The sequence below is a fragment of the Bombina bombina genome, chromosome 3 (genome assembly GCF_027579735.1).
Source record: "Bombina bombina isolate aBomBom1 chromosome 3, aBomBom1.pri, whole genome shotgun sequence".
In the NCBI taxonomy this organism is placed as follows: Eukaryota; Metazoa; Chordata; class Amphibia; order Anura; family Bombinatoridae; genus Bombina; species Bombina bombina.
Genome location: NC_069501.1, coordinates 47,294,359 through 47,309,727, shown reverse-complemented (window position 1 = coordinate 47,309,727; position 15,369 = coordinate 47,294,359). Strand labels below are relative to the sequence as shown.

General features: G+C 38.7%; 1 protein-coding gene across 1 annotated transcript in view; it reads left to right on the top strand.

The window, feature by feature from the left end:
* CFAP44 (cilia and flagella associated protein 44) overlaps positions 1 to 15,369 on the top strand; it is a 296,056-nt gene that overhangs the window by 21,279 nt on the left and 259,408 nt on the right. The window contains exon 6 of the mRNA XM_053705145.1: positions 10,919 to 11,021. Within this exon, the coding sequence (XP_053561120.1) occupies positions 10,919 to 11,021 (103 nt within the window). The remainder of the gene's footprint in view (positions 1 to 10,918; positions 11,022 to 15,369) is intronic.

Below are 15,369 nucleotides of genomic sequence, written 5' to 3'. Positions count from 1 at the left end.
ACAGTATTAGATAAATCCATAATCGTCTACGTGATCAGAGAGAAAATTGCTTAACCCTAGACAGAGTGATTAATAAAAAAACTTAGCTAGGGTGAATGAAAAGGATTTAGAACCCAATCCAACCTGACTGTCTAATTATAAGGGCTTGTATTAACTGTGTTAGCTCATTAATGGACATTAATCATGTTGTTTCTATAAGGTGCCTAGACTCAAACTGGTTATACTTATTTAGAGGTGCATAACGTGGCATTCATATAAATAGTAACGATATATTGTATATCAAAATACATTAAATTTTATAACCACATATACATGTTGATGCTAACAGGAGTCAGGAACCAAGCCCTACAAATCTAAATATAAATACTAATTAAAATGACCTCGAATTATGATACTAAGTGTTGGGTTTGCTATATGTGGACTATAGTTTGATCACTTGATGATGTTCATTATTCCTCATAATAGAGTGATTGTAATTATAGTAAAATTATTTAGCTAACATATACCTAGTGTATTAGATGAAAAGGGTCAGATTAAAGCTAAATGGTAATCTCACATCAATGAAGGAGGATAATAACAATAAGGTTATAATGTGTCTAGCAGTATAATAATATCAGTGTGGAGCCTATATATCAGGGGTGGGTATTAAAGTCCTATATTGAACTAAATACAGAATGACTCATAGTGGATCAGTTAGTTGAAGGCCGCCATATCAATATTAGCGTTTAGGCCACCAGGGGACAGGGTGCGCATCTTCCAGATCCAAAAAGTCTCCCTTTGTCTTAAATGCAAATATCTGTTTCTACCCCATTTGGGGTACACTTGTTCTAGAGGGAATATGCTAAACACATTTGATGTATTAGTATGGCATGTATTAGCATGCCTAGGGACACTATGATTGGCAATGTTTTTACTGATATTCCTTAGATGCTCACCCCATCTTTTTTTGAGGGGTCTCGAGGTCCTACCCACATATTGGACCCCACAGCTGCATTCCAACAAATAAACTACAAAGGCCGAATCACATGTGAAGTGTGTTTTGATATGAAATTTTTCCTTACTAATATAGGATGCAAATTCAGTTCTCTTGCTATTTGTGTATTGACATAATCCACAATTAGCTCTATTGCACTTAAAAAAACCTGGTTTGTCTAGGAACTTATTACCACTTGTACTACTTAATTTACTCGTCAGTGATCTTTTCTTCATTACTATTTTACTCGGGGCTAGTACATTCTTTAACGTGGGAGCTCGTCTAAAAGTACAGACAGGTGTATTACCTATACTATCCCTCAGCAAAGGGTCCCCTGTCAAAATGTGCCAGTGTTTGCCTAATATAGTTTTAATTTTATTATGGTTGTTATTGAATTGTGTTATGAATCTGACTTTCTCACTCCCTTTAATAGAACCTCCAATAGGTATAGTCTCCTTATTCTTGGCAAAGAAATCTTCTCTGCATTTATTTCTTGCTCTCTTGTAGCTAGTCTCAATAAGATCTGTGGGGTAATGTTTTTCAGCAAACCTTTTCTTCAAAATTTTAGCTTGTATATCAAAACTGTCTAAATCTGTGCAATTCCTACGAATCCTACAGAATTGGTTGTAAGGGATATTGTTCTTCCACGGTAAGTGGTGGTTGCTTTTATAGTTCAAATAACTGTTAGCATCCACCGACTTAAAAAAAGTTTTGGTAGAGATGTTACCTGCACTGTCCCATGTTAAAATGAGATCCAGAAATTCTATACTAATCGCATCTATTTTAGAAGTGAAGTTCAGACCTAATGAATTGTTGTTTAGACTATCCAAAAATTTCTGAGCCAATGATGTGTCCCCCTCCCAGATGAACAACAGGTCATCTATGAAGCGGCCATAGAAAACCAGGTTCGCCCCATATGAGGAAGGATATATATATTGTTCCTCAAAAAATCCCATAAAGAGATTAGCAAAACTAGGGGCGAACCTGGTTCCCATGGCCGTTCCCCTAATCTGCAAGTAAAATTTCTCCTGATATACGAAGTAGTTATTTTTTAATACAAAAGATATGCATTCCAAAAGGAAATCTCTTTGTTTGACTGGCATGTATATGTCCCTCTCCAAGTAATATTGGATGGCTTGAATACCCAGATGGTGTGCAATATTAGAGTATAGGGCAGAGACATCACAGGTCAGCCATATCAAATTTCTTCCCTCTTTCTTTATGTGTGATAACTTATATATTAAGTCTGGTGTGTCTTTTATGTAGGATTTTAAAGTAATCACAGATTTTTTTAAAAAGGAATCCACATATTCGGATAAATTACAGGTTAAATTATCGATTCCTGATATGATGGGCCTCCCCGGAGGGTCCACCATACTCTTATGTATCTTTGGGAGGTGATAGTAATATGCCAAATTTGGTGCATAGGGTATTAAATAGTCTCTCTCTTTCTTAGTAAGTATTCCCTCTAACCAGCCTGCATCTACCATTTTAATCAAGTTAGTTAGAAATTTTGCTGTGGGATTGTATGTTAATAATTTGTAATATTCTGTGTCTAAAAGAATACGATCAGCTTCTTTGATATAATCCTTAATATTCTGGATGACTATCCCACCTCCCTTGTCCGCTTGTCTAATTGCTATATTTTTGTTGGCTGCTAGTCTAGATAAAGCTGTTAATTCATAAGCATTCAAATTAGGATTCTTAATATTTTTTTCAGAAAGTTTGCCAAATTCTTCCAAAACTAGATTTTGAAATATTTCTAGACTAGTTCCTGTGCAAGGAGGATTAAAGTTGGATTTAGGGGTCAAATCAGAATGTAAATAATTCTCAAATAATTCATCACATAATATCTCAGGCTCAAAATAGATAATATCTGTCAAGGGCCTTTCTGTCATTTCATTCGTTAGAATTGGTGCATGACCAGTACCTTTGAGCTTCTTGTCACAGAAATATCTTTGGATCGACAATTTTCGCACAAATTTATTTAAATCTACAAATAATTCGAACAAATTGTGATTTCTAGAAGGACAGAAAGAGAGCCCTCTATTTAAAACTCCCACCTCCTCATTAGTTAAAACATGATCAGAAAGATTAAAGATGTTCTCCCTCATTCGTTTAAATTTCTCCTTTTGGGATGACTTAGCTCTCCCTCTGCTGCCACGTTGGCGTATGATCTTTTTTTCGGGGTAGTTGTTGCAATCTCTCTTTCTGGGCCCCTCTCTAGCTGTTTTAATCGTATCGGTGTGTGTCTTACCTGCGGGGAGTTGTAGGGTAATCTCTGTGCCTGATGAAAAACCTGCGGGCTACTCATGGGTTCCCTCTCTTGTCTTTGTACAAAATTGCTATTGTTTGTCATATGGCTTCTAGTGTCATTATGGTGGTTATTTCTAGGGGTATATGTGTTTGGATCCCTTGTGTTGTCTGGGAATCGATGAGATCTATAGTGATGGTGGCCAAATTCATTTTGGTGGTCCCTATTGGACCAATGTCTCCAATCTCTATTAAACTCGTTTCTAGGCGTGTAACTATAGTTTTGTTTATAACTATAGTTATAATTATCATCCCCTCTCTCATGGTGGGAGACTTGATTCCCATAGTTGGAGAGATAATTACTGTTACCCACAGAATGATTGGATATATAATTACTATTGCTAGCAGAATTCTTTCTATTTCTACTAAAATTATTATTCCTAAATTGGACATTTTTCTTTTTGTCCTTGGGTTTTTTGTAATCAACTTTAACCCAGGTGTCTGGTCCAATTGCATTCGAGACAGGCTCCTGATTATCAGATTCTTCTAATTTATTCCTAGAGTGTGAGTCATATACTTTATCCTCTAAATAGTCTTGTTCATCCCTCGCTAACTTTTTAATTTTGGTGGATATAATTTTCTTTTGGAATACATCAGATTTCTCCTGTACCTCTTGGGTAAATTTAGCATAATCTGTATTAGACTCAAACTTAAGTAAACAATTTTGGATTTCCTCTATCTCTGTCTCTACTTTATTCAAAAGAGTCTCCCGAAATTCAATTAAAAGATCTATAAGTTTAAAAGAACATTCAGTTAAAATACTAAGCCATTTGGTAGTAAGTTCAGGATCATGTTTAAAAGAACACTGTTTGAACAGCTAGAGAGGGGCCCAGAAAGAGAGATTGCAACAACTACCCCGAAAAAAAGATCATATGCCAACGTGGCAGCAGAGGGAGAGCTAAGTCATCCCAAAAGGAGAAATTTAAACGAATGAGGGAGAACATCTTTAATCTTTCTGATCATGTTTTAACTAATGAGGAGGTGGGAGTTTTAAATAGAGGGCTCTCTTTCTGTCCTTCTAGAAATCACAATTTGTTCGAATTATTTGTAGATTTAAATAAATTTGTGCGAAAATTGTCGATCCAAAGATATTTCTGTGACAAGAAGCTCAAAGGTACTGGTCATGCACCAATTCTAACGAATGAAATGACAGAAAGGCCCTTGACAGATATTATCTATTTTGAGCCTGAGATATTATGTGATGAATTATTTGAGAATTATTTACATTCTGATTTGACCCCTAAATCCAACTTTAATCCTCCTTGCACAGGAACTAGTCTAGAAATATTTCAAAATCTAGTTTTGGAAGAATTTGGCAAACTTTCTGAAAAAAATATTAAGAATCCTAATTTGAATGCTTATGAATTAACAGCTTTATCTAGACTAGCAGCCAACAAAAATATAGCAATTAGACAAGCGGACAAGGGAGGTGGGATAGTCATCCAGAATATTAAGGATTATATCAAAGAAGCTGATCGTATTCTTTTAGACACAGAATATTACAAATTATTAACATACAATCCCACAGCAAAATTTCTAACTAACTTGATTAAAATGGTAGATGCAGGCTGGTTAGAGGGAATACTTACTAAGAAAGAGAGAGACTATTTAATACCCTATGCACCAAATTTGGCATATTACTATCACCTCCCAAAGATACATAAGAGTATGGTGGACCCTCCGGGGAGGCCCATCATATCAGGAATCGATAATTTAACCTGTAATTTATCCGAATATGTGGATTCCTTTTTAAAAAAATCTGTGATTACTTTAAAATCCTACATAAAAGACACACCAGACTTAATATATAAGTTATCACACATAAAGAAAGAGGGAAGAAATTTGATATGGCTGACCTGTGATGTCTCTGCCCTATACTCTAATATTGCACACCATCTGGGTATTCAAGCCATCCAATATTACTTGGAGAGGGACATATACATGCCAGTCAAACAAAGAGATTTCCTTTTGGAATGCATATCTTTTGTATTAAAAAATAACTACTTCGTATATCAGGAGAAATTTTTCTTGCAGATTAGGGGAACGGCCATGGGAACCAGGTTCGCCCCTAGTTTTGCTAATCTCTTTATGGGATTTTTTGAGGAACAATATATATATCCTTCCTCATATGGGGCGAAACCTGGTTTTCTATGGCCGCTTCATAGATGACCTGTTGTTCATCTGGGAGGGGGACACATCATTGGCTCAGAAATTTTTGGATAGTCTAAACAACAATTCATTAGGTCTGAACTTCACTTCTAAAATAGATGCGATTAGTATAGAATTTCTGGATCTCATTTTAACATGGGACAGTGCAGGTAACATCTCTACCAAAACTTTTTTTAAGTCGGTGGATGCTAACAGTTATTTGAACTATAAAAGCAACCACCACTTACCGTGGAAGAACAATATCCCTTACAACCAATTCTGTAGGATTCGTAGGAATTGCACAGATTTAGACAGTTTTGATATACAAGCTAAAATTTTGAAGAAAAGGTTTGCTGAAAAACATTACCCCACAGATCTTATTGAGACTAGCTACAAGAGAGCAAGAAATAAATGCAGAGAAGATTTCTTTGCCAAGAATAAGGAGACTATACCTATTGGAGGTTCTATTAAAGGGAGTGAGAAAGTCAGATTCATAACACAATTCAATAACAACCATAATAAAATTAAAACTATATTAGGCAAACACTGGCACATTTTGACAGGGGACCCTTTGCTGAGGGATAGTATAGGTAATACACCTGTCTGTACTTTTAGACGAGCTCCCACGTTAAAGAATGTACTAGCCCCGAGTAAAATAGTAATGAAGAAAAGATGGGGTGAGCATCTAAGGAATATCAGTAAAAACATTGCCAATCATAGTGTCCCTAGGCATGCTAATACATGCCATACTAATACATCAAATGTGTTTAGCATATTCCCTCTAGAACAAGTGTACCCCAAATGGGGTAGAAACAGATATTTGCATTTAAGACAAAGGGAGACTTTTTGGATCTGGAAGATGCGCACCCTGTCCCCTGGTGGCCTAAACGCTAATATTGATATGGCGGCCTTCAACTAACTGATCCACTATGAGTCATTCTGTATTTAGTTCAATATAGGACTTTAATACCCACCCCTGATATATAGGCTCCACACTGATATTATTATACTGCTAGACACATTATAACCTTATTGTTATTATCCTCCTTCATTGATGTGAGATTACCATTTAGCTTTAATCTGACCCTTTTCATCTAATACACTAGGTATATGTTAGCTAAATAATTTTACTATAATTACAATCACTCTATTATGAGGAATAATGAACATCATCAAGTGATCAAACTATAGTCCACATATAGCAAACCCAACACTTAGTATCATAATTCGAGGTCATTTTAATTAGTATTTATATTTAGATTTGTAGGGCTTGGTTCCTGACTCCTGTTAGCATCAACATGTATATGTGGTTATAAAATTTAATGTATTTTGATATACAATATATCGTTACTATTTATATGAATGCCACGTTATGCACCTCTAAATAAGTATAACCAGTTTGAGTCTAGGCACCTTATAGAAACAACATGATTAATGTCCATTAATGAGCTAACACAGTTAATACAAGCCCTTATAATTAGACAGTCAGGTTGGATTGGGTTCTAAATCCTTTTCATTCACCCTAGCTAAGTTTTTTTATTAATCACTCTGTCTAGGGTTAAGCAATTTTCTCTCTGATCACGTAGACGATTATGGATTTATCTAATACTGTCATTTTTAACCAAATTATGGAATTAATCGTATCTTTGGGGAGAGACGTATTATACTTCTAATATATTTTTTACTATATTCATAGTTTGCATTTTATATGTAAGATTTCTCCTATATCCATGCAATTAACCATCTGTATGTGAACTAATTTTATGAAGAGTTAATGACTTCATGAACGTTAGTAATAGTATGTTTGTATACATAGCGAGTGGGTGTGCCCAATCTGGTAGTTTGTATATTTACACATTTTATTGATATGTTTTTATATATATTTGTATATACATGTATATATTTTTTTAGATAATATTTTTTCTTGTACTGTATCTGTTCATTAGATTTATTGATTACCATGGCCCGTTGCGGCTTTCAAACTGTGTGGGCTATTTGTTAAAACCACACTGAGTAATTCCCCAATACACTCGTAATTATGGAGGTGTGTGATTACAAGCACCTCATTGGTTAGTTAACGCCAATGGAACTCCCAGTATGGGGACACACCCACGTACATGCGCAGTATGCATTTGGAGACGCTGTATTACTGATATAAGTTCGTGGTTTTTATGTGTTTTATTATACACTTATGCACCTGAGGAAACGGTCACGTACAGACCGAGAAACGTTGTGTAAATAAAGTCTTTTCTTGATTTTATTACTGCAGCCACGAACTTTCTTTTCTGATATTTTTAATGGCAATATTGTAGTTTGTTACCACCGTCACAAACCACTTTTATCCTTGCTGTATCACCTCTCACCGGTGAGCACGGATTTTAACTGGATAGCTGGATTTGGGGAAACCGCAAGAGAGTCCTATTGGAATACTGGCTGGGAGCCACAACCACTAGCGGAGCCATCCTAATCGGTAGAGACAAGCGGAACCTTATCACCACAGTGGAGTGGGAGTTAGCTGGACAACTCTGAGAGTCCAGGAGGCACCTGTGACACTTCTCAAGTGTCTTTCATCCTGTGAGTACCTGGTATTATTTACTAAGCGTGTTCCATCCCATTGGTAACCGCACTATGTTCGCGCCTTCTTTTATCTTTTTTTCTATATAGTATCCATCCCTGGGTCACCAACAGGGATCTTTTGGAGAAGAGCCTGCCTACTGTGATTTGGACATTACGCCCATCATATATGTAACACTTTGAACTTTGATCATTGGGACTTTTTTACTATAACATTTTACAATTCTATCACATTGCTGTGTTTATTGTTTACAGTGCCTTGCAGTTTTATCACCTTATTATTTTGGGGTGTTTGCTGCAAAGACACCACTATATGATGTTATCACTTTTAATATCTAAGAAGAATTTATTTGTTTCTTAAGAATTCATTTGTATCCTAATATAATTTGATTGGGGTATTTTTCTATAACGATTTGTATCGTATAGTTATATATTTAGATTTTTAACACTGTGATTGTGTCTCACTGTCATACAGATAGTGGATTTTCAGACCATTGGCGCACTAATTATACACTAGCACTTTTTTGCTTCAATTTTTGCCCGGGAGGTCTTCCGTTTACATGGGTTTACCCAAGGAGACAGTGTTGGACCGGGTTAGCCAGTTTGTCTCCAGATTTTGGCCTTTCTTTTGTGCTCAAATGGGGATCCAGCTTTCCTTCTCCTTGGCATATCACCCTCAATCCAATGGGGCTGCGGAATGGTCTAATCAAGCCCTGGAACAGTTCCTCCATTGCTATGTCTCAGATCACCACAATAATTGGTCTGAACTGTTACCTTGGGCAGAGTTTGCTCGTAATAGTGCTGTTAATGCTTCCTCCAAGTTATCCCCGTTCATGGCGAATTAGGGGTTTCAACCATCCTTGTTGCACGATTCATTCATGCCTCAGGGTATTCCTGCTTTGGAGGAGCATCACTGGCTACTCCGTTCCACGTGGGTGCAGATTCAGGATTGCCTTCATCGTTCTATGCAGCGCCAAAAGGCTGATCATAGGCGTCTGCCCGCTCCTTCCTACCAGGTTGGTGAGAGACTTTGGCTGTCCTCCCACAACTTGAATCTTTGTGTGCCTTCCAATAAACTGGCTCCCCGTTATGTTGGTCCTTTTCAAATACTCTGACGGGTCAATCCTGTGGTCTACGCTCTTGACCTTCCTCCTGCAATGCGCATCTCCAATGTTTTTCATGTCTCCCTCTTGAAACCATTGGTTTGTAATCGGTTTACCACTGTGTTGCCTCGTCCCCGTCCTATCTTTGTTGACAACCATGAGGAGTATGAGATCAGCAGCATTATTGACTCTCGTATGTCTAGGGGCCGCGTACAGTATTTACTTAACTGGAGGGGCTACGGTCCGGAGGAGCATTCATGGGTTCCCTTCTCTGATGTTCATGCTCCCGCCCTCCTCCGTGCCTTCCATGCCAGTTTGGTCGTTGAGTGGAGGGTACTGTCAGGGTTTTTTCCCTGTTTTGTTTGCCATGTGCTGCTGGCAGCCATTTTACTCACCTCCCTTGTTGACTCTGGTGCATACTGTGTGATGCTGCTCATTTCCTGCACTTCCTTTTATGGCCAGACTGGTTTACATCATCTGTGTGAGACAGGATGCAGTCTCAGAATTGTGATGTCATCACTTATTATTTAAAGGGCCTCTGTTCAGTATGCTTTGCCCTTGCGTTGTCTCAGACATGTTTGTTTGAGCTCCTGTGTATTACCTGGCTGTCTGACGTCCCTCCTGGTTCCTGATCCCTGGCTTGTTCTTGACTCTGCTGTTCTCCTTGTTCCTGATTCCGGCTCGTCTGACTACTCGCTTTGGCTCCTGACTTGGCTCGTCTGACTACCAGCTCTGGTTTTGATTCCTGTCTTGTTATTTGACTTGTGGACTTTTTATTATTTTTTGCTATTAATAAGGTGTGATTATTTTTGCACTTCTTGTCTCAGTCTGATTCCTGGCACCCTGACAGAGAGTCATATGTTGAGATTATAGCAAAAATATATTACAATTACCCCCAATAAGGTATGATGGAGCCAAAGCTCCTGTAAGTTGCATCTTATCGCTTTGGCCGTTGGCTCCGCCCCCTGAAGTATTCATATTTTCATGTCGGGTTAGCGCACTTGAGAATATGGAATCATGTTTACATGCGTCGGGTTAGCGCATGAGCGAAAACAGTTTACTTTCAACTCCTAATACGAGCGCATACTGACGCGCGCAAAAAGCTTACTTCTAGTGCAGTTAATGTTAGAGCGGGAACATTAAATACCGCTCTACTTGTAACAAACAGACTAAGAACACAGGCTGAAGGATAAAAGCTATGGAATATGATTGCTGTCAAAAAGGCAAGCGTGTGTGATTCTTTATCATTATACATTAATAGTGACTTACGAAAACAAATCTAAATTTTCAAATACAATTTTTTTTTTTTTAGAATACAAATCTTTTATTACAAATACCATTTTTTTTTTTTAAAGTATAATCTTCATTATTGGAAATTCAATAGGTTTTTTTTCTTTCCAATTGCACTTCTTTTTTTGGATTTACACTGCCAGTATGAGTCAAAACACTGTAAAAAAATAAATCTAGTTCCCATGTTCAGTAACAGTCAGCTACCAGAACACATCATCAGAACGTACAGTTGCATATAATAAAACAGAAAATGAACGGCAATGTTAAGAGTCCAGCCCTAAAGTGAATCAAAAAGTCTGTAAACGTCCTTAAAATATTCAACAATCGTTTTGCCATAAGGACAAATAGATACATTACTAATGCAGAATCAATTTCTATACTTGCTTTTTGCCTGAGACTTGTCAGAGTCTGGCATTTCCCGGAATAATTGCATGGGTGGGGAGAGCTGTGTTTCTGTTGGGTTGTGTGATGTACCAGAGATTCACTTAGCTCTTATGATTTTTGTGCTTTTTTACAGGTACATCCTAGCAGAAGATATTTTGCAGTAGCAGAAAAGGGAAACAATCCAAATATTATCATATATGAATACCCATCATTAAAGCCCTACCGGATACTGAGGGGTAAGACCTACGGGAGCACAGTTTTTATCAGTGTAAATTTGGAACCACATCTTGGAATACATTTATGAGTTATGTTTGCAGGATGTGCGGTATGATTTTCTTAAAGAGATACTGAACCCATTTTTTTTTTTTACACACAAAGAGAAGCACACTCACAGGAACGAACAACCAGCTCAATACCATTGTTAGCCTGTTCTATGGTGATTTACCACCTGGGTGCAGCTTTTAGACCAGTAATGCATTTCACAGAGTAGAGCATTCCTGTAGTATATCAGTCTGATCCCGCGTATTAACGTCAGTCCAGCGCCGAAGTACCAGGCAATTCCTCTCTGAACAAGGAACACAGCAACCCCAGACGATAATTTTTTTATTTCATGATTCAGATAAAGCAGCAACTTTATAATTTGCTCCTATTATCAATTTTTCTTTGTTCTCTTAGTATCTTTATGAAGAATATAAGCTTACGAGCCGGCTCATCTTTGGTTCAGCACCTGGCTGCAGCTTGCAGATTGGTGGCTAAATGTACCCACCAATCAACAAGCGTTGTCCAGGGTGCTGAACTAAAATTGGGCCGACTCATAAGCTTACATTCCTGCTTCTTCAAATAAAGATAGCAAGAGAACAAAGAAAAATTGATAATAGGAGTAAATTAGAAAGTTGTTTAAAATTGGCTGCTCTATCTGAATCATAAAAGAAAAAAACATGGGTTCAGTATCATGATTTGTTGTATTTTGTCTGAGGATACCTGCACACAGTGTTAGAAATCATTTAGGTTAGATCACTGGTTTTCAAACCTGCCTTCAGGCCTCCCAAACAGGCAGTGGCGTCACTAGGGTTGGTGTCACCCGGTGGGGTAAGTTATGGTGTCACCCCCCCCCCCCCCCAGAAAGCAGACACACACAAAAACACAGGCACACACACATACAAACACTCAGACACACTTAAAAACACACTCAGATGCACACACAAACACTCGGAAACACACTCAGACACACACACACAAAAACACTGAGACACACACACACAAAAACACTGAGACACACACACACAAAAACACTGAGACACACACACACAAAAACAATGAGACACACACACACAAAAACTCAGACACACACACACACAAAAACTCAGACACACACACATACAAAATATGTAAACTGCACTGCATTAATTATAAAGCTCATGCCTAGAGCTGCTCCCTGGCTCAGCAGAGCATCAAATGAAACATAAACAGAGCACCACTGAAGAAAAGGTTTAGGCGCGCAAACTATAAAAATTCTGCTCTCTGACTCTGTTCCAAGTCTGTCAGTGCACAGCCCTGGGCAGCGTGCCTACCGCTTCTTATGGCCAATCACCTCTGCACTCTGTCCACCCCCGGACCCCCGACCGCCCTCCCCTCCTACCTCTTTAGTGTGCACTTAGTGTACCGTAACCGTACCGGTCTGGTGGTTATCATACGTGGCTCCTTCATTTTAGAGACAGTGTCAGACAGTCATGCGGTCAGCTCCACACGTCACTGAGCAGTGAGCACAGATAGGCAGGCAGGTTTAGGCTAGCAGTCCCCAGTCCCACTAATGTTCACAAATGCCGGCCCCTCTAATAAAAAAAATCTATGCATCTCTACATGTATTTCTTTTTTTTGGTGTCACCCTCTGGAGGGTATCACCCAGGTGCGGCCCGCACCCCCCGCACCCCCCTAGTGACGCCACTGCGAACAGGCCAGATTTTGAGTATATCTGAACTAGAGCACAAGTGAAATAATCAGCTGATTAGTAAACATGGTTATTTTACCTGTCCATAGCCAAGGTAATCCTGAAAACCTGACCTGTTAGGGAGGTCTGACAGCAGACTTGAAAACCAGTGGATTAGAGTGATTGAGTTTTTCTGACTGTGTCCTGGGTTGAAATCCCTACTGTGCTTTTTTTAAAAAAGTTTTTATAAATAGTCCTTTATTAAAGGTTATACCAAAATGTTCTAAACTTGCTTTAGTGTAGAGATTACCCTCTCACCTAACACTTCCCACCCCCTGATCTCTTCCTGATCCCGTCCTCACCCCCACTGGTTATCACCATTTTAGATACTGGCAGACAGTTTTTTTTTTAAATTTTGAATGTTTATTGAATATTTGTCAATAACAATAGAGTGAAAAATGAAGGTAAAACAAAATACAACACATTACCAATTGTTTGAGCATTATGTTGCAAAGTCTTGAATTCCCAAAGTACTTCCTGATCGAGTCTCAGTTCCGGGCTCCTCATATCCAGGAGCTACGTTTGGAGTGACTTCGGGAATCTAAAATAGCTAGCTGGCTTTGCTAGGGACCAACAATTTTATTCTGTGGAGATTAATTAACAAGTACTATGATACAATCCCTTGATGGGAAGACAGCAGACATATAGTTGTGGAGAAGAAATAGAGGTACCCGAACACATTACTTTCTCTTAGGGTGTGGAAATACGAATAGGGTTTACTACATCGGCAGATGTTTTGGTTGTCGATTTGTCAGGTATAACCTACAAGAATATCAATGAGAAAATGTCTGGGTATAAGGGAGGGTCTGGGAAGGGGGGTAGGTTGGGAGGGGAAGGAACACTATGTTAACTGAGAGCAACTCTGGGAATCAATGTATCTCTGGATTATGCAATCTAAAACTAGGAAGTAAAGCACAAACAAGGCCTTATATCAAACTGCGGATCTTAAATGCCTGCCTAAATATTTTGGATAAGGCATAGCTATACATACCCTAGGTCTGATGCCGTACAACAGTTATTAAGTACTAGCCTAGAAATACTGGCTATGGCACATCTAATTAACAGGTTTCCACTTAAATGTTAATATAAATTAAGCTTAATATTGTGAAATGATAATCTTTACAAAGTTACTTATGCTTGTGGACTCGTCCTCCTATGAGTCCGTTAGTAGCAAACTGCTTGGTCTCAGTTGGTCTCAAAGTTTGTGAATTTTTCTGGAGCGCGTCATTGGATTCTGAATAAGGCTGTGGGACTCAGTTCTTGATGGGGAACTTCGTTGCCCTGGTTTCTATATCAGGGCAGAAGGTTGGAGGGGTTGTGATGGCAGCATTTGGTGGGAAGGTACAGGTTGGGGTCAAGTTGCCAGTCCTTGAGGAGAGCCAAGCCCTCTGTAGGGGTTGGAACTTTGTAGGTGGTACCATCTTTGGGGATAATTAACCTGGTAGGATATCCCCATCTGTACCTAATAATCTGTTTTTTTTAGCGTTTGGGTAATGGCACGGAATCTTCTTCTTCTTTTCTGCAGGGTGTAGGAGGAAACATCTGGGAAAATGGTGATTGACTGGTATTTGTCAGGAAGAGAGGGGTTTTTAGCCATTTTGCGTAGGATCTTCTCCTTGTGAGTGAAAAAGTGGATCCTAGCTAGCACATCTCTCAGTTTTTTTCTTGGGATATATTCCTCGGACGAGGAACTCTATGGACTCTATCCAGGACTAGGTCCTGGGGGGGGGAAGTGTAGGCCGGAGTTGGAGACATAGTTTGGTTATGTATTTGTCCATGTTCACTGGTCCCACTTTCTCAGGGACACCTCTAAAGCGCAGATTGTTGCGATTGGATCTGCCTTTGATGTCGATAGCTGCAATGTCTCACCTCCGCTCAGCTGCAGATCCTTTAATCGACTTAGTGAGTGAATCTTGCAAGATATGCATGTGTTGAGTAAACACATCAACTATGTTAGAAGCCATAGGTTGTGCTGAGGAAGATGCAGTTTTACTATGGCCTAAATGATCATTTGGGTCTAAAAGTGTTTGGTCACAAACTGGTGGAGGGGCCTCTGGGGAGGAGCATTCTCTGAAGTGATCAACAACTGTCTTTTTTGTGGACATGGCAGCTTTAGTTTTTTTTTTTATTTGATTGAGACATAATTTTATAGTGCAGACCAATACAGTTCACAGTAGAGAGGCCCAGTGGCATAGTAAGTGTCCTAGAGTATAAGAAAATGCACAAAACCTCTCAGGGGTGAAAGCTTAGGGGTTTAAGGGAGCATGGTTATTTGCAGTGAACAATCTAATCTTAGTCCTCTTTATGACTATTCAGTTTTTTCCCTGGGCAACAGCAACTAACGTATAGTATGCAACTTATAAGAGAAAGTCACTTAGAAAAAAGGGGATGTTGTTAACCCTTTATTTTCCCACAGCAGTTTAGCAAAGGACTTTGGGGATATTTGATCCTATATATTGCTTAGGAGATAGAGGCTCTTTTTATAACATACAAAGGTATGGTTAGGGCATTGAGTGACTTAAAGGGAAAGTCTACACCAGAATTTGTATTGTTTTAAAAGATAGATAATCCCTTTATTACCCATTCCCTAGTTTTGC